Here is a 23,395-nt window from a genome sequence, read left to right on the forward strand (position 1 = left end):
TTACTAGAAAGTTACATAGCGGAACAATTATGGCAGTCAGACTTGACTGGTCTAACTCTACATGTCCATGCATATGGCAATGGACTCTCCATGTCTTAAAATAGTAATTATTTTAAAGGTGGTTTTCTACTACAGTATATAGGTCTCCTGGGCCCTATATCTTTACAAGATAGTAAATATCAGAAATGATTTTATGTAGAAGTGCTATGTCCAGGAGAAAGAATGTGAAGTATTTATGACATGGTCATGCATTGTGTCAATTTCAGTAACTCTCATTCCTTCCAGCTGGTTTTATCTGTATTTTCCCCTTTGTGTCATAGGCAAAGGCTCCAATATGGCGTCCGTCCAGCACCTGATGGGAATAGGGTGGGCCAGTACCCACAGCCAGAATAGGTATTTGGGTGAACTGAACTACGGACACTTGAACTATAGGAAATTATGTGATTATCTGATAGATTTAATTTCTCTCTCTTGAAAGACTTCCTGGTCAAAGAAAGGTGAAATAAAATGAGAAAATAGAAAAACAGACAGACTGACACACAGAACGTGGTAAATGCATCTGGGAATGGTCTGTTTTTCTGAAGCCTCTAAGATGTAGAAATATCTTGCGGTTACCAAAAGGAGCCCAGAGACAGAGATGAGGACCAGACTCTCAACTTGAAACTCCTCCAGAGTTAAAAACTGTCTCAACGTCCAAGGTCTGGACATCTCCCTCCTGGACCAAACACACACACACCACCTCTTTAAAAACACAGTCCCTACAGGAACACTGAGACGTTACCCTCCCTTTTCAAAACCCCTCTGCAGCTACAGGAATGCAGGAACACACCCCTCTACTTTAAGGTCTGGCCCCTTTAAAAAAGCCAGTCTGTAGCTACAGGAGAATCTCCCCACTGCTACTAGGACTCTGCTTTCAGCATCCGTCTGTCAGTTTGTCAGTCTGTCTATCCATCAGTCAGCACCAGGGGTATTCTAAATAGATAGCTGCTGTATTGATCCCTGTCTGTAGGACCAGGTGTACTGTGTACTAGTCGTGACGGTGACCCAGCCTGGGCTCTCAGGACTGGTTTGTGCTGAAGGCTGAAGACTAGGAAGTGTGAGGATGGGGGTGTGGATCAGAAAAGTGGTCCTCTCTCTGCTGATGCTACAACTGGCCACGACTGTCACAGCACAAGGCATTGGTGAGTACCTCAACCTATCACCTATCAATACCCCTCTCTGACCTATCAAAATGCTCCTAAAGTAGTACACCAGTAACCTTTATTCGTTGTAATACCTTATCAATATACTCAATCTGTACCTTCTTAATCTACTGAGTCTGTAATTTCTTAATCTATAACTTCTAAATCTACTCAATCTACACTAAATCTGAATCTCTGACTTTGCTTCTCTGAATCTGTCATTTCTCCATTACTCATTAAATCAAGCATTTTGCAGTGATTTTCTGATGAATTATAATGATATATTTAACAGCGGCTCAGTTAAAATGATCTGTAAATAGCCCACTCAACTACCTCATCCCCATATTGTTATTTATGTTTTGCTCCTTTGCACCCCAGTATCTCTACTTGCACATTCATCTTCTGCACATCTATCACTCCAGTGTTTAATCCTAAATTGTAATTATTTTGCCCCTATGGCCTATTTATTGCCTTACCTCCCTTATCTTACTTAATTTGCACACACTGTATATACTTTTCTATTGTGTTATTGACTGTACGTTTGTTTATCGAATGTCTAACTCTGTGTTGTTTGTGTCGCACTGCTTTGCTTTATCTTGGCCAGGTCGCAGTTGTAAATGAGAACTTGTTCTCAACTGGCCTACCTGGTTAAATATAGGTGAAATAAAAAATAAATAAAAAAAGGACTTTAATGGGTTTGTGTTTAATGCATTGTGTTGTGGAAAAGGTCACATACTTACACATCTATCCATAGGGTGACCCAAATAGAATGACACTGATTGGCTTTAGGAAAGTGTTTGTGCAATAACTTAATTTCTCTGGAATCCATACGCATCAATTTTTCCATACAAACACACATCTCTTAGTATTATTCCAGAATGTGGGTCATGGCTGTAGAAGCAGTGGATTTGTTCCAGTGGAAAGAGTTTACTGCTGGCCCTTTGGTAAATCTGCCACGCCATAAAACAGTGGCACCACACACACACACACACACACACACACACACACACACACACACACACACACACACACACACACACACACACACACACACACACACACACACACACACACACACACACACACACACACACACACACACACACACACACACACACACACACACACACAATCTACCACTTCATAAAGCCCTGACACTCAGCACGAGCAGCTCTACAGCTCATCAGTAATTGCCACAAGCATGAAGTCACACACTTAATAAACTCACTAATGACAGTCGCACATGCATGCACACAGGCACAAGCACATGACTTCTGAATAAACGTTGTCTCTGTGTTGTTTCTGTGTGTCCTGTGTTAGTGTACGACCTGCTGGTGTCTCCAGACTGCTTGCCTGACCTGACGCAGGGAGGGCTGAAGAATAAAGGTCTGGATGAGGCCTTCCTCCTCTCCTCCTTCAGGCTCCATAGCAAGTCCCCCTCTCATCTCTACAGCATCATCAACCCCCGGGACAACAGCAAGTACCTGGAGTTCACCCTGCAGGCCAAACTCAACAAGGGTAAACACTGCCGTGCTGTCTGTCTCAATTTACAAATGTGATCATACATCTAAATCAAATCTGCCTCCTTCTCTCCCCTCCTCTTCGATTATCATTCCTAAGCAACTAACTGACCTTTCCCTCAGTGACGATCCGTTACCAGAAGACTGATGGTAGGGCTGGCACCACCAGTTTTAGCCACCCCTCTCTGGCGGACGGCAAAGAGCATCATGTGATGATCCATGCCAGCGGTCTGCAGAGAGGACCAGGTCGTATGGCGGTCTACGTAGACTGTAGACTGGCTCACACTGTGGACGAGCTGCCTGCTGCCTTCGGGACGCTGACACCTGGACACAACAAGGTGGCGCTCAGGACCCTGCAGCCCACCGGGCAGGTGAGACACAAGACTAGCATAGGTACAGATGAGTACGATTGTTTTTTGTGTTGTCACTCACCAACCACTTGTCCACCTGTCTCTGTCAGGATGAGTTGACGGACCTGAAACTGGTGATAGAGGACACGTTAGATAACGTCGCTACGCTCCAGGACTGCAGCATACAGCAGAGCGAGTCTCTGGGTACTATTCAGCTACTGGGTAAGAACACAGGCCTGTTATAAGCTGCCTGAAACATGACTTGACCTTTTCTGATGTCACATTGTGCGTCTCTGCCATACTGTACATTTGACCCACTTGAGACCCGCATTTTGACATAAGTTATCATAAACCATCAAGTCATGTAGTCTGTATGATGGAACATAGAAATACACTTTAGCTAAAACTGTAGCTAAAGACTACATTTCCCACAGGCCTCCAGGCAGGCGGACAGGATCCGTCTCAGATGTTAGAGCTCCACAAGATGATGTCAGAGATGAAGGACCTGCTCCTCCAGCAGGTACATCACCTGCCTTACAGTAGACATGCTGTTGTACCCTCACCTTTTAAGGCACCGCCATTTGTCTTTTTCTCTGTATCTACAGTTAACTGGTATATTCTTTCCCCCGTAAAAGATTAAAGAGACCACATTCCTTAGAAACACCATCTCAGAGTGTCTGGCATGTGGTAAGCTGTTCTCTTAGATATATTACTACTAATACAGTGCTACTGTTACTGCTTAGGACTAATGCTTTCTGAAGATAATGAATGACTTCCTTATGTGCATGCTCTTATTTTAGCTGAAACCGGATCAATAAGATACTGATGAGACTGATACTGATTGAGGATACTCAAGTTATGTGTGATGTTATATTATACATGCGTGTGTCTCTGTCTGTAGGTCTGGGTGGCAACATGGCGTCAGGCCCAGGTACAGGTGCACGGTCAGGCCCGTCCCAGTGTAGTCCAGGTATGTGTTTCAATCAGGACATGTGTATCCCGGCCGAGGGAGGACGCTTCACCTGCGCCCCCTGCCCCGACGGATACACTGGAGACGGAGTTCACTGTGATGACGTGAACGAGGTAGTGTGTGTGTGTTACCGTGTCAGTTTAACCTTTAACCCCTACTTCCCCAGCGTATGGTGTGAACGCTAACGTGTGTGTGTGCGTGTGTGTGTTGCAGTGCCAGTTTAAACCCTGCTTCTCCGGTGTGAGGTGTGTGAACACAGCTCCTGGGTTCCGCTGTGAGAGATGCCCTCTGGGATACACTGGTCTTGAGATCAACGGAGTGGGAGTGTCCTACGCACAGTCACACAAACAGGTAACGTATAGTCACACAAACAGGTAAAAAACAGTCAGACAAACAGGTAACGTATAGTCACTCAAACAGGTAACACAAAATCACTCAAACAGGTACCACACAGTCAGACAAACAGGTAACGTATAGTCACTCAAACAGGTACCACACAGTCAGACAAATAGGTAACACAAAATCACTCAAACAGGTACCACACAGTCACACAAACAGGTACCACACAGTCACACAAATTGATACCACACAGTCACACAAATTGATACCACACAGTCACACAAACAGGTACCACACGTGCAAATTGCTTATAAATGTCACGCCCTGACCGTAGAGAGCTTTTTATGTCTCTATTTTGGTTTGGTCAGGGCGTGATTTGGGTGGGCATTCTATGTTCATTTTCTATGTTTTGTATTTCTTTGTTGTTTGGCCGGGTGTGGTTCTCAATCAGAGGCAGCTGTCTATCGTTGTCTCTGATTGAGAACCATACTTAGGTAGCTTTTTCCCACATGGTTTTTGTGGGTAGTTGTTTTCTGTTTTTGTGTCTTCACCAGACATAACTGTTTCGTGTTGTTACATTTTGTTATTTTGTCTGTGTTCAGTTTTTTAAAATAAATAATCATGAACACTTCCCACGCTGCGCTTTGGTCCACACCTTCTTCATACGACGACCGTTACAATAAACAGTAATAGGCACATGCTATAGAGTGTGTTATACTTAAGAGAGCTGCTGTTATTTTATTTTTTTTAACCTTTATTTAACTAGGCAAGTCAGTTAAGAACATTAAGAACAAATTCTTATTTTCAATGACGGCATAGGAACAGCCTTGTTCAGGGGCAGAACGACAGACTTTTACCTTGTCAGCTCAGGGATTCAATCTTGCAACCTTTTGGTTACAAGTCCAACACTCTAACCACTAGGCTACCTGCCGCCCCACTAGGCTGCCTGCTGCCTTGTTACAGTCAGTGGTGTAGTGGAGGGCATAGGCAGGTATACACCATATACCCACTTTTTCTGTGGGCCTTGCATATATTCACTTCTTAATACCCACAATGAGTATCAAGGTAGTGTGGTGGAGGTATAGCCTGTGTCAATTAATAAGGCGGATGAAACAGATCAGAATGCTTAGCTTAAAATGTTGATCAACTATTATTTCTTCTCATTTTAAGTACAGAAATGTGCAGATGGCTACGCGCAAATGTCCCAAAATGCAATTTGCGGGTAAAAAACGTTCTATAATGCGCACCACACATGCGAGCGGTTTCATGGGCAGAGATTGAAATATCGTTAGTAATTTAGAAAGAGGAGAGATCTAAAGATGCAACAACTATCATGGGCTGCTAATATGACTACAATAATGCCTTTGCCTGCAAGACAATGAAAGAAAGTTCATTTGAAAACCAATAGAACAGGAGAGAGCATATGAGGAAGTCTTTATAAAATAATTACCTCCACGTTTATCTGGTGGCATTTTGGCTATAGGCTGCTTTGAAGCAACGCAAGACAAGCCTAATAATATGAAGTAAAACATATATAGGGATGCTAATGATTGGCCTAATTGTCTTCTGGTGGATGGAAAGGCTTTCTCTAAAACCTTCTCAATTAAATGTCAACTAGCTACAATGTAGCCCAGTCCTACCTGGCAGAATGATATCATGACTATTTGCATCAATCCAGTGGCCATTTGTTTTTCCAACTTGTGCTCTACAGAAACACTGCTAACCAATCAACAGTGCTACACACTCAAAAAATGTAAATGTCTTAGATTTTTCCCAGACCTCAAAAGTGGTCTCCTGATGTGGTTTAAACATTGTTGTGGACTTAGAACATCAAATGTTGTTGATTTTCCCCCCAAAAAATGTAATAGACTTTGAGAGCGAAACCCTCCCCAAAAAGGGAAAATCAAAAACCTGTGAATTTCTCACTCAGTTGACAGCCTCATTTATCAGCCTACTTGCACAGTACAGCTTGGGTTGGCCTGACTGTGAAAGCCCAATATGGGATTTATCATTTTAGGTCATTCAGAGTGTATGTCACTGTTTGTCACAGAATTTTTCACACAGGGCGCCTTTCCTTCATCGGGTGGGCCCTTTGGTAATTTTTACCCACTCCTCCAGGCACCACTACACCACTGGTTACCGTGTGTGTGTATTCCTCTCCATGTGTGTCTGTAGGTGTGTGATGACATAGATGAATGCCAGGGTCCTCCTGACAACGGAGGCTGCACCGCCAACTCTCACTGCCACAACACCAGGGTAAGAGTCACAGCAGCTTGAATATTCCCATTCAAGCCTGTTGATAGTAGGCCTGAGATGAAGCCTGGGCCTGTATTTGTTGTCTCTCCCAGGGTTCATTCCGCTGTGGGGAGTGTAAGAGTGGCTTCTCTGGGGACCAGGTGAGCGGCTGCAGTGGGGAGAGGCTCTGTGGGAACGGCCAGCCCAACCCCTGTGACAGCAATGCACAGTGTGTAGTGGAGAGAGACGGGAGTGTTAGCTGCCACGTGAGAACACACACACACACACACACGTGACACTAATGCGCAGTCAATCCAAGATCAAATCCAAAACCTTTCCTCTTCCGTCCATCAGTGTGACATAGGGTGGGCAGGTAACGGCTATGTGTGTGGGAAGGACACAGACATCGATGCTTACCCAGACGAAAAGCTGAGGTGCAGGGACAACAACTGTAAGAAGGTAAAATCCAGCTCCATCTACTTCTTTACCTCTCCCTCTCCTTCTACCTCTCCCTCCCTCTTACCCTCTCCCTCTCCCCCATAGTAAGGCAGCCTCCATGTTTGTTTCCAGGACAACTGTGCGTTTGTTCCTAACTCTGGCCAAGAGGACGCAGACAGGGACGGGCTCGGGGACGCCTGTGATGATGACGCTGATAGTGACGGCATCGTTAACATAGAGGTACAGTACACAACTGTTACACGCCTTTCGGGTATAGTGCATTCACGATCAAGTAGGGTACACCTTTAACATGTGCAGTAACTCTGTCTCTGTGTAACTCAGGATAACTGTTGGCTGCATCCTAACGTGAACCAGAAGAACAGCGATAAGGATCTCCATGGCGACGCGTGTGACAACTGCTTGACGACGGAGAACCCTGATCAACGAGACACGGACAAGGACGGGTTAGGCGATGACTGTGACGATGACATGGATGGAGACGGTGTGTGTGTGCTTTGACGTGCCTTCCCCAGGTTTTGGTCATTAGAGAGTTGGAGACAGAAGGAAATTCTACCACAGCTAGTGATTTATTTTAAGGTAGTGACCGTAGTAGTACTTTTTCACACTGAGACGTCTTAATCCATGACGTTTTCCCCAAAACCACAATTAGTCTGAGGTCAGTCTAGCTGTCTGGTTGAAAACAGCATGTCTCCTGTCTCCAGCGGTTCCACACATTATGATTGTCTTCAACAGAGCAGAGCCATATCTGTTGAATCCATTCACATCCTCTCAGTCTGTTTCAGTCTGTCTTCCATCAAAGTCTGCTACCTATTAGCTCATCTGTTTACAGGGAAAACAGGAGCTGGGGTAGGGTTCCGCCTCATAAAGTTCAAAACACTAGTAAAAACATTGATTTAAATGAGTTCCCATTTCTCAATATAAATGATCCATTTGGAATTGTCCTCTTTAGCTACTAGATTACCTTTTTTTTTTAAACTCTCATTTGTTCCGTTGGCAGATGCAGTGAAACTGTGCCCTAGTTTATTGTGTGTGTTTGTGTGTGTGTGTGTGCATTTGATGTTTCCTGTCTGTGCACTGGGGCAGGTCTCCAACCTCTTGATCGTTTGGTCATGTCTCCCCCTCTAACACTTGGTCATGTCTGTCTCTGCAAAGAAAAAAATCCATCATAAACCCTGCCAGCAGCTGAGAGCCAGTGGAAACTATTCAACTGAACAAACTCTGTCATCTGGGGCCCGAGGACACTAACACTCAGACTAGAAAAATAACTGTGTCTGTGTTTTTATCTGTATTTGTGTTTTTGTGGTCAGGCCTGAAGAACATTCTGGATAACTGCCAGCGTGTGACCAACCTAGACCAGAGAGACAGAGACAACGATGGGGTGGGAGACGCCTGTGACAGCTGTCCTGACATGGTCAACCCCAACCAGGTAACCGTAAAACAACAACAACAACTCAACCACAACAGAACCATAGCACAACTACAACACAACCACAACAGAACCATAGCACAACTACAACACAACCACAACACTGCACAACACAACCACAACACATCCACAACACAACCACAGCACCACAACCTACAGGTCAAATATCCTACCAAATATCAAACCTTTACCCCAACCTCAGACTGAAACCCACTGTTAATGTAGCCAGTAGCCAGTAATGTGCAGCCTCATGACATTATTGAATAATATTTATGTTTCTTCTCCCACAGTCAGATGTTGATGATGATCTTGTAGGAGACACATGTGACACCAACATAGACAGGTAGATCCTTCTATAAACATATCCGCACCTTTAGAAGTGATACTTACTGATAGTGAGTGTACTGGGTTGACTTTAACTCTCCTCTCTATCAGTGATGGGGACGGTCACCAGAACACTAAGGACAACTGTCCTACAGTCATCAACTCCTCCCAGCTGGACACAGATAAGGACGGACAGGGAGACGAGTGTGACGATGACGATGACAACGACGGTATCCTGGACCAAGCAGACAACTGCAGACTGGTGGTCAACCCTGACCAGACAGATGAGGACAGTCAGTCACAACACTGATCCTCTTCCTTCCTGCTGTATTATAGCAATGCTCTCTCTAGTCCAGTTGTTCTTCAGTGTGTGTGTGTGTGTGTGTGTGTGTGTGTGTGTGTGTGTGTGTGTGTGTGTGTGTGTGTGTGTGTGTGTGTGTGTGTGTGTGTGTGTGTGTGTGTGTGTGTGTGTGTGTGTGTGTGTGTGTGTGTGTGTGTGTGTGTGTTCCAGATGACGGCGTGGGTGATGCGTGTGCAGGGGACTTTGACCAGGACAAGGTGATTGACAGGATAGACAACTGTCCAGAGAACGCTGAGGTCACCCTGACTGACTTCAGAGCCTATCAGACGGTAGTACTGGACCCTGAGGGTGACGCCCAGATTGATCCCAACTGGGTGGTTCTCAACCAGGTGACCTTATTGTCTTTAACATGCTGACATTTTAGTCATCTAGCAGATATTGAGTAACAATAACAGTTGTAGGGTCAAAGAGTATGCAAAAATAAGAGCATGAAGTACAACATTCGATCCTTGATTGAGTTATTTGATTAAGTTTGATCTATGCTGTGTACAGTAGGTAGTGGAGTACTCTCTAGTATGTCATCTGTAGTATCATAACTCTCGCTCTCCTTCTCTCCCCAGGGTATGGAGATAGTCCAGACTATGAACTCTGACCCTGGCCTCGCTGTAGGTAAGACAACTCTCAGTTCCCATTTGACAGGCGGATGTCCACCCTCTCTGTGCTACTCACTCTGTATGTGTAGGCCTCACATTGTTCAGTGTGTGTGTGTGTGTGACAAAGGAGCTGTTCGTGGACTACAGGAAAAGGCGGGCCGAGAGTTTCAAGTTCCTTGGTGTCCACATCACCAATGAACTATCATGGTCCAAACACACCAAGACAGTCGTGAAGAAGGCACGACAACACCTTTTCCCGTTCAGGAGACTGAAAAGATTTGGCATGGGTCCCCAGATCCTCAGAAAGTTATACAGCTGCACCATCGAGAGCATCCTGACTGGTTGCATCACCGCCTGGTATGGCAACTGCTCGGGCGTAAGACGCTACAGAGGGTAGTGCGTACGGCCCAGTACATCACTGGGGCCAAGCTTTCTACCATCCAGGACCTATATAATAGGCGGTGTCAGAGGAAAGCCCAAAAAATGGTCAGAGACTCCAGTCACCCGCTCTGGCAAGCAGTACTGGAGCGCCAAGTCTAGGACCAAAAGGCTTCTTAACAGCTTCTACACCCAATCCATAAGACTGCTGAACAATTAATCAAGTGGCCAACCCCCACTTTGTTTTTACACTGCTGCTACTCGCTGTTTATTATCTATGCATACCCCTACCTACATGTACAAATTACCTCGACTAACCTGTACCCCCGCATATTGACTTGGTAACGGTACCCCCTGTATATAGCCTTAATATTGTTATTTTATTGTGTTACTTTTTATAATTTTTTACTTTAATATGGTAAATATTTTCTTAACCCTTCTTGAACTTCACTGCTGGTTAAGGGCTTGTAAGTAAGCATTTCACGGTAACGTCTACACTTGTTGTATTTGGCGCATGTGACAAATACAGTTTGATTTGATGTAATAAGCCTGTGTTGTGTGTATGTGTGTGCGTGTCTGTGTGCAGGCTACACAGCGTTCAGTGGGGTAGACTTTGAGGGGACGTTCCACGTGAACACGATGACTGATGATGACTATGCAGGCTTCATCTTCGGCTACCAGGACTCCTCCTCCTTCTACGTGGTCATGTGGAAACAGACTGAACAGACCTACTGGCAGGCTGTACCCTTCAGAGCTGTGGCTGAGCCTGGCATACAGCTCAAGGTAAAAATACAAATAAATGGTCACATACACCAGATAGGTGCAGTTTTACAAGGTCAGCCATAGTAGTACGGTGCCCCTGGTGCAAATTAGGGTTAAGTGCCTTGCCCAAGGACACATCGACAGATTTTTCACTTTGTCAACTCGGGTATTCAAACCCGCAACCTTTCTGTTACTGGCCCAATGCTCTAACGGCTAGTGTACCTGGTGCCCTATAGGTCTAGAGAAGGTATAGGGGTGTGTGTGTGCGTGGGTGCATGCTACTGTACTTATACATCTGCATTGCTTGCTGTTTGGAGTTTTAGGTTGTGTTTCTGTATAGCAGTTTGTGACATCTGTTGACGTAAAAAAGGCTTTATAAATATTGATTGATTTACATGGGCTCCTGAGTGGTGCAGCAGTCTAAGGCACTGCATCTTAGTAGAGGTGTCACCACAAACACCCTGGTTTGAATTCAGGCTGTATCACAACCGGCTGTGATTGGGAGTCCCATGGGGCGGCGCACAATTGGTCCGGGTTTGGCCGGTGTAGACTGTCATTGTAAATAAGAATTTGTTCTTAACTGACTTGCCTAGTTAAATAAAGGTTAAATGAAATACAGTGATCAATCTCAAAAGGCTTCTGACCTTTCTTTCTTACCTTCTCCCACCTCTCTCTCCCTCCTCCAGGCGGTGAAGTCTAAGACAGGTCCAGGGGAGTATCTGAGGAACTCCCTGTGGCACACAGGAGACACCAACGACCAGGTACGTCTGCTGTGGAAGGACAAGAGGAACGTGGGCTGGAAGGACAAGGTGTCCTACCGCTGGTATCTACAGCACAGACCACAGGTTGGATACATCAGGTGAGAAACACACATCCACACGGACTACCCACACACACTAGTCTGGAAAACTCCACCTTAGGCAACACAGTGACTAGGCAACACAGTGACTAGGGTCTGGTTTAAATGATGGACTCTTTTGTCATACAGGAACTACGTCAGGCAAAAAATCTTTGCAGTGGTTTTAGTTGAGGTAGCCACTAGCGAAATGCACTCGTTAAAAAAAAAAACGTGATCTCTATCTTGCTAGTTACTATTTTGTATTTGATTAAAGCAGATTAAGTAGTGATGTAGCCAGTGAGGTAGTTCCTGTATGCCAAGAGTCCATAATTGAAACCAGACCTTAGTCACTGTGTTGGCTATGGTCAGGTTTGGAGACTACACACCCACTAACACACACCCACACAAACACTCTGAACCATGTGTGTGTCTTCTGTTCAGGGCGCGTTTCTATGAGGGTCCCAACCTGGTAGCAGACTCTGGGGTGAAGATAGACAACAGTATGCGAGGAGGGAGACTGGGCGTCTTCTGTTTCTCCCAGGAAAACATAATCTGGTCCAACCTCAAGTACCGCTGCAATGGTGAGTGACACCCCACTCAGCCAACTAGCAGACAGATACAGAGACTAGCGCCGGTCACAGCACTCTGATAGGACAGAAGCTGTCTAAGTATTGTCATTGCTACAGGATGTTTAAGTCAACACCTCTCTGTTCTGTTTGTCCCTCTACAGACACCATCCCTGAAGATTACCAGGAGTACAGTGCCCAGAACACTGAATAAACACACCGAGCGTGGAAGAGGAGAGAAGGAACGGAGAAGAGATATTGGGAGGGGGTGTTAGAGGACAGAAAAATGAGGATGGGACAGAGAAGGGAGGGGGAGAAAGAGAGGAAGAGGGAAAAAGAGGAGAGAGGAGACCAAGCGGCATTGTGCATTTCGTGGGGGCATTATGAGAGGAGCAAGGCTTTTAAAGGGGCTTTTCACAAGCAATCATCCCTTTTATAAAATAATTATTATTACTGCTAGACTTTTGCCTGGTATGAAGACTGACGTCTACTCATCAGGGCAACAGACATCCAGACATGACTTGTTAATGCTGTGTCTACACACGCTATACGGTACTGTACATGTGGAATTGGTTACTTGGTTAACTAAAATTGGTTAACTAAAAGACTGATGTAGATTGTAGTGTTGTAGTGAACCTGTATATGTCTACTCTCTGAGGTGAGGGTTATTGTATCTAGGGGTTCAAACTGTAGTTAGGGTCTCTCCTATTTCTGCCATTGGAGGAAAACAAAGACAAGGGAAATGAATGAAGGAGCTGGTATTGACTGCACTTACATTAAAACAACCGATGTCCATCATACGTTACATTCAATAGATGTGTCATTTTTTGTTCAGTAAATCTATGAATAAATATTCTGAGCATTTGGTAAAACACCCTCTCTGAGTCTTTTGTTTGGTGTTACTAAATGGAACATATTGCTAGTTGTTGTCGAATAGAATGCATTGGGATATCTACCCCAAGCCACTGTATTTCAAGCTGAGGCTATCAATGATCACTTTACACAAACACACAAGACGAAATTAAAAGGTGTTCGTTTAATTTTTTTGTTTAGGACAAAATCAAACTGTGTACAGAGAATTAGTGTGAGCAGTGTTTGGAAACATGAACGCGCACACACACACACACACACACACACACACACACACACACACACACACACACACACACACACACACACACACACACACGCACACGCACACACACACACGCACTCAATTTTCTTCACAGAGCAAAACTCACTAACGCAAGTGCTCCCGTGCAAATAAAATGAGACAAACACACTCACATTCCACTCACACTCCTGTGCACACACCTAGTGGTCATCTTAACAATGGAGAACATAAAATGGACCACAACATGTCATGTATGGCAGCACACAGCCCAATCAGAAGGTTTGGTTTTGATCCCTAATGAGTTAACATGAGGTTGACCTGATGGTGTAGAGCTGAGCTGCAGTAGGGCACCATGTCCTGTCTATCTGGCTCATCCACAGGAGCCAGGACAAAAAACACAACTCGTCTGAAATGACATGTGGACAGAATCTGCTAATAGCAAAAAGGAAGTGATCAGTCAACATGTTTTACACCAGGGTTCCAGTCAATTCAGCATCATTCAGTAAAGGGAAGTGGAATTCTACTTTTTTAATGGAAGCATTTAATTGTTTCATTGAAATTCCAATACCCTCCATGACATCACTGAATGGATAATGAATTGACCCTAACCTTGTACACATCCTACCCTTCCAGACAGGTTTAATCCCTTCATAACAACGGCTGGGGTGAAGAAACTTCAGTCACAGTGGAAACGTTATGGCATAAATATGCATCAACAAACTCCTCAAACTGCTGGCTCATAGGGTTATCTGATTATTCTACTCAGCAAAGTCCACTGATATCTATCTCATCTGAAATCTAAGGGGGAAAAAGACATACATCTTAAACATCACAATTTTCAAGTTGTTTTTCTTCAACAAATACCAAATACCAATATATTAAACCAAAGTGTACATATTTCATATTAGTATCAAAAGGGTTATATACTGTAGGGTTGTGAGTATGAAAACAGAAAAGCATAATAGCTGAATGGTTTGGAGTTCTGGAGAATAGTTTCTTGCTCCCTGTCAGGCAAGTCTTGGTCTGGGTTTGTTCAGTCAATAACATCAACAACCAGTGTTGAGTAACCACCACTACACACTAAGGTCCCGGTTCACGGCCCATATCCCCCTTCCCTTCTATTTTCACACACCCGAAAGGAGCTCTGTAGGTAACCCTTCATCAGCAACAGAGAGCACACCAAGCAAGTTTCCAGGGCCAAGAAGTTGGACGATTGTAGCTGTTATAGAGGGAGAAGGTACTCGGGTGAAAAACTGGAGCATGTCCGTTCCTTGTTTCTGAGATCTACCTTTGGCAAACGTTTTAAATCAAAATGTTGATTTTCCCCTCCATGATTGCAGCTCCCTTCAACAGTAGTGAGTCTCTGGTCCCACAGTCCTCTACCTGCCAGCCGGCGCTCTGCTAGTCAGAGAGGCTTATTTGGAAAACACAACACTGTACAATAAATGTGTGTGTACAAACGACTGGCATTTAAAGTTCTGGCTCAAAAGGAGCGTTGATATAATCGATCCTATTTACTCCTAACTAACACGTTTCAAATGACTGTGACCTAAAGACAGGCAAATCAAATCAAAACAGCTTGTTTAATTGCATAGAACAAATATTCTACAAAAGGGTTCAATAACAAGCAAGCGGGGCCTCCCGAGTGGCGCAGTGGTCTAAGCCACTGCATCGCAGCGCTAGCTGTGCCACTAGAGATTCTGGGTTTGAGTCCAGGCTCTGTCGCAGCCGGCCGCGACCGGGAGACCCATGGGGGGCGCACAATTGGCCCAGCGTCGTCCGGGTTAGGGGAGGGTTTGGTCGGCAGGGATGTCCTTGTCCCATCGCTCACTAGCGACTCCTGTGGCGGGCCGGGTGCAGTACGTATGGTGTTTCCTCCGACACATCAGTGAGGCTGGCTTCTGGGTTAAGTGAGCATTGTGTCAAGAAGCAGCTTGGTTGGGTTGTGTTTCGGAGGACGCACGGCTCTCGACCTTCGCCTCTCCCGAGTCCGTACGGGAGTTGCAGCGAAGGGACAAGACTAACTACCAATTGGATACCACGAAATTGGGGAGAAAAAGGGGTAAAAAAAATCTAAAAATAACAAGCAAGCTGATGTATGAGCCTGAGAAATGGAACTTCTCTTCATGGGAATAAAAGAATAACAGAGACAAGTATGGGAATCACACATGTAAGCAAACATGTAAACAGGGTTGAAATGATATTGGTGCTGGACACTCCCATAACAGAATCAGGGCACCATTATGACCATGGGGAGCCACATACATTATTGTATGAACATTGGTCCAGCCCATTGTTTTAGGCACCCCCAAGAGTCAAGCTATGAGTCCAACCTGAATGTAACCCCATACATCAATGATAGTAAAAATGAATGACATCAACTGCCTTCCCGGCAACAATAGCTTAAAGTATTCATAACTGGTCAAAAATTCAATATAAAACACTAAAACATGAAAAACAAAAGGCAACACAAAGAACCCACGTAGAAAGCAGAAAATAATGTTGGGCTGTGTTTCGGTGTCTGCATGTGTGTGTGTTAGGCCTCGAAGCGTTTGGGGCAGACCATGGGGGCGAGCAGGGTCCACATGTAGAGGATGAGACAGACCCAGCAGGACGCCATCTTGATCCAGAACACAGACCAACTGCCATCCAGCAGCTTCTCTATCTTATGGTTGTCAAAGCTATGGGAAAACAAACATAGCATACTCTTAGCTTTACACAACATTTTAATTAGTGGAATAACTAAAGACACATTCAAGTTTCCCTAGTAACTCTACTACTAACTGGGACCTAGTTAAAGATTCCCCAGTAGGCTAACTCTTCTACGAACTGAAGATATAATTAAAAATCCCTGGTAACTATTCTACTAACTGAAGCTATAATTAGAGTTCCACAGTAACTCTACTAGCAGTAAGAGTTTCCCCAGTAACTCTACTAGTAGTAAGAGTTTCCACAGTAACTCTACTAGCAGTAAGGGTTTCCACAGTAACTCTACTAGTAGTAAGGGTTTCCACAGTAACTCTACTAGCAGTAAGAGTTTCCCCAGTAACTCTACTAGTAGCAAGGGTTTCCACAGTAACTCTACTAGTAGTAAGAGTTTCCCCAGTAACTCTACTAGTAGTAAGGGTTTCCCCAGTAACTCTACTAGTAGTAAGGGTTTCCACAGTAACTCTACTAGTAGTAAGGGTTTCCACAGTAACTCTACTAGTAGTAAGAGTTTCCCCAGTAACTCTACTAGTAAGAGTTTCCACAGTAACTCTACTAGTAGTAAGGGTTTCCACAGTAACTCTACTAGTAGTAAGAGTTTCCCCAGTAACTCTACTAGTAGTAAGGGTTTCCACAGTAACTCTACTAGCAGTAAGAGTTTCCCCAGTAACTCTACTAGTAGTAAGAGTTTCCACAGTAACTCTACTAGTAGTAAGGGTTTCCCCAGTAACTCTACTAGTAGTAAGGGTTTCCCCAGTAACTCTACTAGTAGTAAGAGTTTCCACAGTAACCCTACTAGTAGTAAGGGTTTCCCCAGTAACTCTACTAGTAGTAAGAGTTTCCCCAGTAACTCTACTAGTAGTAAGGGTTTCCCCAGTAACTCTACTAGTAGTAAGAGTTTCCCCAGTAACTCTAATAGTAGTAAGGGTTTCCCCAGTAACTCTACTAGTAGTAAGGGTTTCCCCAGTAACTCTACTAGTAGTAAGAGTTTCCACAGTAACCCTACTAGTAGTAAGGGTTTCCCCAGTAACTCTACTAGTAGTAAGAGTTTCCCCAGTAACTCTACTAGTAGTAAGGGTTTCCCCAGTAACTCTACTAGTAGTAAGGGTTTCCACAGTAACCCTACTAGTAGTAAGGGTTTCCCCAGTAACTCTACTAGTAGTAAGGGTTTCCACAGTAACTCTACTAGTAGTAAGAGTTTCCCCAGTAACTCTACTAGCAGTAAGAGTTTCCCCAGTAACTCTACTAGTAGTAAGGGTTTCCCCAGTAACTCTACTAGTAGTAAGGGTTTCCACAGTAACTCTACTAGTAGTAAGAGTTTCCCCAGTAACTCTACTAGTAGTAAGGGTTTCCCCAGTAACTCTACTAGTAGTAAGGGTTTCCTCAGTAACTCTACTAGTAGTAAGGGTTTCCCCAGTAACTCTACTAGTAGTAATGGTTTCCACAGTAACTCTACTAGTAGTAAGGGTTTCCCCAGTAACTCTACTAGTAGTAAGGGTTTCCACAGTAACTCTACTAGTAGTAAGGGTTTCCCCAGTAACTCTACTAGTAGTAAGGGTTTCCCCAGTAACTCTACTAGTAGTAAGGGTTTCCCCAGTAACTCTACTAGTAGTAAGGGTTTCCACAGTAACTCTACTAGTAGTAAGAGTTTCCCCAGTAACTCTACTAGTAGTAAGGGTTTCCCCAGTAACTCTACTAGTAGTAAGGGTTTCCACAGTAACTCTACTAGTAGTAAGAGTTTCCCCAGTAACTCTACTAGTAGTAAGGGTTTCCACAGTAACTCTACTAGTAGTAATAGTTTCCCCAGTAACTCTACTAGTAGTAAGAGTTTCCACAGTAACTCTACTAGTAGTAAGGGTTTCCCCAGTAACTCTACTAGTAGTAAGGGTTTCCACAGTAACTCTACTAGTAGTAAGAGTTTCCCCAGTAACTCTACTAGTAGTAAGGGTTTCCCCAGTAACTCTACTAGTAGTAAGGGTTTCCACAGTAACCCTACTAGTAGTAAGGGTTTCCCCAGTAACTCTACTAGTAGTAAGGGTTTCCACAGTAACCCTACTAGTAGTAAGGGTTTCCCCAGTAACTCTACTAGTAGTAAGGGTTTCCACAGTAACTCTACTAGTAGTAAGGGTTTCCACAGTAACTCTACTAGTAGTAAGGGTTTCCACAGTAACTCTACTAGTAGTAAGAGTTTCCCCAGTAACTCTACTAGTAGTAAGGGTTTCCACAGTAACTCTACTAGTAGTAAGGGTTTCCACAGTAACTCTACTAGTAGTAAGGGTTTCCACAGTAACTCTACTAGTAGTAAGAGTTTCCCCAGTAACTCTACTAGCAGCAAGAGTTTCCCCAGTAACTCTACTAGTAGTAAGGGTTTCCCCAGTAACTCTACTAGTAGAAAGGGTTTCCCCAGTAACTCTACTAGTAGTAAGGGTTTCCCCAGTAACTCTACTAGTAGTAAGAGTTTCCCCAGTAACTCTACTAGTAGTAAGGGTTTCCCCAGTAACTCTACTAGTAGTAAGGGTTTCCCCAGTAACTCTACTAGTAGTAAGAGTTTCCACAGTAACCCTACTAGTAGTAAGGGTTTCCCCAGTAACTCTACTAGTAGTAAGAGTTTCCCCAGTAACTCTACTAGTAGTAAGGGTTTCCCCAGTAACTCTACTAGTAGTAAGGGTTTCCACAGTAACCCTACTAGTAGTAAGGGTTTCCCCAGTAACTCTACTAGTAGTAAGGGTTTCCACAGTAACTCTACTAGTAGTAAGAGTTTCCCCAGTAACTCTACTAGCAGTAAGAGTTTCCCCAGTAACTATACTAGTAGTAAGGGTTTCCCCAGTAACTCTACTAGTAGTAAGGGTTTCCACAGTAACTCTACTAGTAGTAAGAGTTTCCCCAGTAACTATACTAGTAGTAAGAGTTTCCCCAGTAACTCTACTAGTAGTAAGGGTTTCCCCAGTAACTCTACTAGTAGTAAGGGTTTCCACAGTAACTCTACTAGTAGTAAGGGTTTCCCCAGTAACTCTACTAGTAGTAAGGGTTTCCCCAGTAACTCTACTAGTAGTAAGGGTTTCCCCAGTAACTCTACTAGTAGTAAGGGTTTCCACAGTAACTCTACTAGTAGTAAGAGTTTCCCCAGTAACTCTACTAGTAGTAAGAGTTTCCACAGTAACTCTACTAGCAGTAAGAGTTTCCACAGTAACTCTACTAGTAGTAAGGGTTTCCACAGTAACTCTACTAGTAGTAAGGGTTTCCACAGTAACTCTACTAGTAATAAGAGTTTCCACAGTAACTCTACTAGTAGTAAGGGTTTCCCCAGTAACTCTACTAGTAGTAAGGGTTTCCCCAGTAACTCTACTAGTAGTAATGGTTTCCACAGTAACTCTACTAGTAGTAAGGGTTTCCCCAGTAACTCTACTAGTAGTAAGAGTTTCCACAGTAACTCTACTAGCAGTAAGAGTTTCCACAGTAACTCTACTAGTAGTAAGGGTTTCCACAGTAACTCTACTAGTAGTAAGAGTTTCCACAGTAACTCTACTAGTAGTAAGGGTTTCCCCAGTAACTCTACTAGTAGTAAGGGTTTCCCCAGTAACTCTACTAGTAGTAATGGTTTCCACAGTAACTCTACTAGTAGTAAGAGTTTCCCCAGTAACTCTACTAGTAGTAAGGGTTTCCCCAGTAACTCTACTAGTAGTAAGGGTTTCCCCAGTAACTCTACTAGCAGTAAGAGTTTCCATAGTAACTCTACTAGTAGTAAGAGTTTCCCCAGTAACTCTACTAGCAGTAAGAGTTTCCACAGTAACTCTACTAGTAGTAAGAGTTTCCCCAGTAACTCTACTAGTAGTAAGAGTTTCCCCAGTAACTCCACTAGTAGTAAGGGTTTCCCCAGTAACTCTACTAGTAGTAAGGGTTTCCCCAGTAACTCTACTAGTAGTAAGGGTTTCCCCAGTAACTCTACTAGCAGTAAGAGTTTCCACAGTAACTCTACTAGCAGCAAGAGTTTCCCCAGTAACTCTACTAGTAGTAAGGGTTTCCCCAGTAACTCTACTAGTAGTAAGGGTTTCCCCAGTAACTCTACTAGTAGTAAGGGTTTCCCCAGTAACTCTACTAGCAGTAAGAATTTCCACAGTAACTCTACTAGTAGTAAGGGTTTCCCCAGTAACTCTACTAGTAGTAAGGGTTTCCACAGTAACTCTACTAGTAGTAAGGGTTTCCTCAGTAACTCTACTAGTAGTAAGGGTTTCCACAGTAACTCTACTAGTAGTAAGGGTTTCCACAGTAACTCTACTAGTAGTAAGGGTTTCCCCAGTAACTCTACTAGCAGTAAGAGTTTCCACAGTAACTCTACTAGCAGCAAGAGTTTCCCCAGTAACTCTACTAGCAGTAAGAGTTTCCACAGTAACTCTACTAGCAGTAAGAGTTTCCCCAGTAACTCTACTAGCAGCAAGAGTTTCCACAGTAACTCTACTAGTAGTAAGGGTTTCCCCAGTAACTCTACTAGTAGTAAGAGTTTCCCCAGTAACTCTACTAGCAGTAAGAGTTTCCCCAGTAACTCTACTAGCAGTAAGAGTTTCCACAGTAACTCTACTAGCAGCAAGAGTTTCCCCAGTAACTCTACTAGTAGTAAGGGTTTCCCCAGTAACTCTACTAGTAGTAAGGGTTTCCCCAGTAACTCTACTAGTAGTAAGAGTTTCCCCAGTAACTCTACTAGTAGTAAGGGTTTCCCCAGTAACTCTACTAGTAGTAAGGGTTTCCACAGTAACTCTACTAGTAGTAAGGGTTTCCCCAGTAACTCTACTAGTAGTAAGGGTTTCCACAGTAACTCTACTAGTAGTAAGAGTTTCCCCAGTAACTCTACTAGTAGTAAGGGTTTCCCCAGTAACTCTACTAGTAGTAAGGGTTTCCACAGTAACTCTACTAGTAGTAAGGGTTTCCACAGTAACTCTACTAGTAGTAAGGGTTTCCCCAGTAACTCTACTAGTAGTAAGAGTTTCCACAGTAACCCTACTAGTAGTAAGAGTTTCCCCAGTAACTCTACTAGTAGTAAGAGTTTCCCCAGTAACTCTACTAGTAGTAAGAGTTTCCACAGTAACTCTACTAGTAGTAAGGGCTTCCACAGTAACTCTACTAGTAGTAAGGGTTTCCACAGTAACTCTACTAGTAGTAAGGGTTTCCCCAGTAACTCTACTAGCAGTAAGAGTTTCCACAGTAACTCTACTAGCAGCAAGAGTTTCCCCAGTAACTCTACTAGTAGTAAGGGTTTCCACAGTAACTCTACTAGTAGTAAGGGTTTCCCCAGTAACTCTACTAGTAGTAAGGGTTTCCACAGTAACTCTACTAGTAGTAAGGGTTTCCCCAGTAACTCTACTAGTAGTAAGGGTTTCCACAGTAACTCTACTAGTAGTAAGAGTTTCCCCAGTAACTCTACTACTTACTGGAACCAGTTTGTGACAGTCATCATGACATAGAGTGAACCCAGGAAGAAGACAAAGTGGAAGTAGGTGTAGCTGTAGATGGTTCCCTGTCTCTCATCATATAAAACATTTTGTCCTCCTCCAGTCTGCTCCTCATCATAGTCATCTGGACAACACAACCACAACAACACAGCAAAGTTATTACGACCTTACATCATAGTCACAACCACAACACCCCACCCCACCCCTGGTCTCGGTCTTCAGTATCTATGCGGCAATAGTATATGTGCCAGGGGGCTAGGGTCAGTCTGTCCTATCTGGTGCAATTCTCCTGTTTAATCTGGTGTCCTGTGTGATTTTAGGTATGCTCCCTCTAATTCTCCCATCCCTCTCTCTTTCTCTCTCTCCCCTCCTGGAGTACCTGAGCCCTAGGACCATGCCTCAGGACTACCTGGCCTGACAACTCCTGGCTGACTCTGTCCCCAGTCCACCTGGTCGTGCTGCTGATCCAATTTCTGCTGTTCTGCCTGTGGCTATGGAACCCTGACCCGTTCACCGGTCGTGCTACCTTGTCCCGGACCTGCTGTTTTGACCTTCTCTCTCCTTATACCGCACCTGCTGTCTCGACTTCTGAATGCTCGGCTATGAAAAGCCAACTGATATTTACTCCTGGGGTGCTGACCTGTTGCACCCTCTATAACCAGTGCGATTATTATTTGACCCTGCTGGTCATCTAGGAACGTTTGAACATCTTGAAGAACGATCTGGCCTTAATTGCAATGTACTCTAATCATCTTCACCCGGCACAGCCAAAAGAGGACAGGCCACCCCACAGAGTCTGGTTCCTCTCTAGGTTTCTTCCTAGGTTCATGCCTGTCTAGGGAGTTTTTCATCTGTATTGCTTGCTCTTTGGGGTTTTAGGCTGGGTTTCTGTATAAGCACTTTGTGACGACTGCTGATGTAAAAAGGACTTTATAAATGCATTTAATTGATTGATCACAGCAACTTAATTACGACCTTACATCAGTCAACACAACCACAACACCACAGCAACATTACATATAACACTTATGATGAAAAGAAAACCTTTGTTAAAATCATTATAATCATCACGATAAACCCAGCTCTATCCAATAAAACTCTCACTAATATTCCTGTTTTCCTTCCTTTTTCCTGGTCTCTAACCTCTATATTTCTCTCTCTCCGCTTTGCAGGACAGGAAACTCTCTGAAAATCACTATGTATACTGAGAAGGGCTTAAGTTTTTTTTTTAATCCAATGTATTGTTCTTAACTGTACACTTGTTACTCCCCCCCCCAGAATATCTGTATAATACATTCATAAATGAAGTGACATGCTCTGCACTGTTATTTCCCTGGCTGCAGTGCTGCTTTACCCCACCAGAGGGCAGCTGCAGCCTTCCCTCAGTTCTACTACTATCTGACTAGTCTATCTCCAACCACTAGTCATAGTCTCCTCCTGGTAACACTGACATAATTTCTGTTTACTGACCAATGCTGTTCCTGCATCTTTACTGTTACTATGTGTATGAGAGAATATACAAGAACACTGCCTGTTTCTGGTGATGTTACAGTACTAGTACAGTAGTATACTGAGGGAGATGGTATTTTATACAAAAAGCAGTGAGAGAAGGAGAAAGAGAAAGAGAGGGAGAGGAAGGATATGTTTGTGTTTACCTGTGTCATCTCCAAAGCAGAAACAGCAGCGCGCTCTCTGCCGGAGAGAGGTGAGTTAGTACTTGTACAGGAATGTATCAACTAATCAACTATACATAGCCCTTTCACTAAACACACACGTGCACACCAGAGCATGTGAGCCGAGCTGGAGCGGAGCGAGGAGCGGAGTGTGCC

General features: G+C 44.0%; 2 protein-coding genes across 2 annotated transcripts in view; one reads left to right on the forward strand and one right to left on the reverse strand.

Annotated features, from left to right (window-relative positions):
* The first annotated feature begins 748 nt into the window (after positions 1–748).
* On the forward strand, positions 749–13,174 carry LOC139576657 (thrombospondin-4-B-like). Its single transcript, XM_071402980.1, has 22 exons — positions 749–1,181; positions 2,502–2,699; positions 2,825–3,072; positions 3,162–3,273; positions 3,486–3,571; positions 3,687–3,738; positions 3,953–4,134; positions 4,235–4,372; positions 6,536–6,616; positions 6,709–6,861; positions 6,950–7,054; positions 7,166–7,273; positions 7,376–7,535; positions 8,362–8,480; positions 8,771–8,823; positions 8,916–9,097; positions 9,316–9,494; positions 9,726–9,774; positions 10,723–10,919; positions 11,585–11,757; positions 12,178–12,317; positions 12,467–13,174. Exons 1-22 carry the CDS (start codon positions 1,103–1,105, stop codon positions 12,514–12,516), a joined length of 2,844 nt encoding a protein of 947 aa, XP_071259081.1. The 5' UTR covers positions 749–1,102; the 3' UTR covers positions 12,517–13,174.
* A 149-nt stretch (positions 13,175–13,323) lies between these two features.
* Positions 13,324–23,395, reverse strand: part of LOC139576659 (serine incorporator 5-like) — a 47,339-nt gene continuing 37,267 nt past the window's right edge. The window contains exons 10-12 of the mRNA XM_071402982.1: positions 23,222–23,258; positions 21,546–21,690; positions 13,324–16,097 (exon numbers count right to left, since the gene is read on the reverse strand). Coding sequence (XP_071259083.1) covers positions 15,953–16,097; positions 21,546–21,690; positions 23,222–23,258 — 327 coding nt within the window. The 3' untranslated portion in view covers positions 13,324–15,952. The remainder of the gene's footprint in view (positions 16,098–21,545; positions 21,691–23,221; positions 23,259–23,395) is intronic.

Source organism: Salvelinus alpinus, chromosome 5 (genome assembly GCF_045679555.1).
Source record: "Salvelinus alpinus chromosome 5, SLU_Salpinus.1, whole genome shotgun sequence".
In the NCBI taxonomy this organism is placed as follows: domain Eukaryota; kingdom Metazoa; phylum Chordata; class Actinopteri; order Salmoniformes; family Salmonidae; genus Salvelinus; species Salvelinus alpinus.

What these genes read in the sequence shown, in the direction of transcription:
- LOC139576657 (XM_071402980.1), top strand. Translation starts at nt 1,103, where the DNA reads ATGGGGGTGTGGATCAGAAAAGTGGTCCTCTCTCTGCTGATGCTACAA. An exon ending in ACGGGAGTGTTAGCTGCCAC is followed by an intron (nt 6,862 to 6,949) that starts GTGAGAACACAC and finishes TCCGTCCATCAG; the next exon opens with TGTGACATAGGGTGGGCAGG. An exon ending in TGACCAGACAGATGAGGACA is followed by an intron (nt 9,098 to 9,315) that starts GTCAGTCACAAC and finishes TGTGTGTTCCAG; the next exon opens with ATGACGGCGTGGGTGATGCG.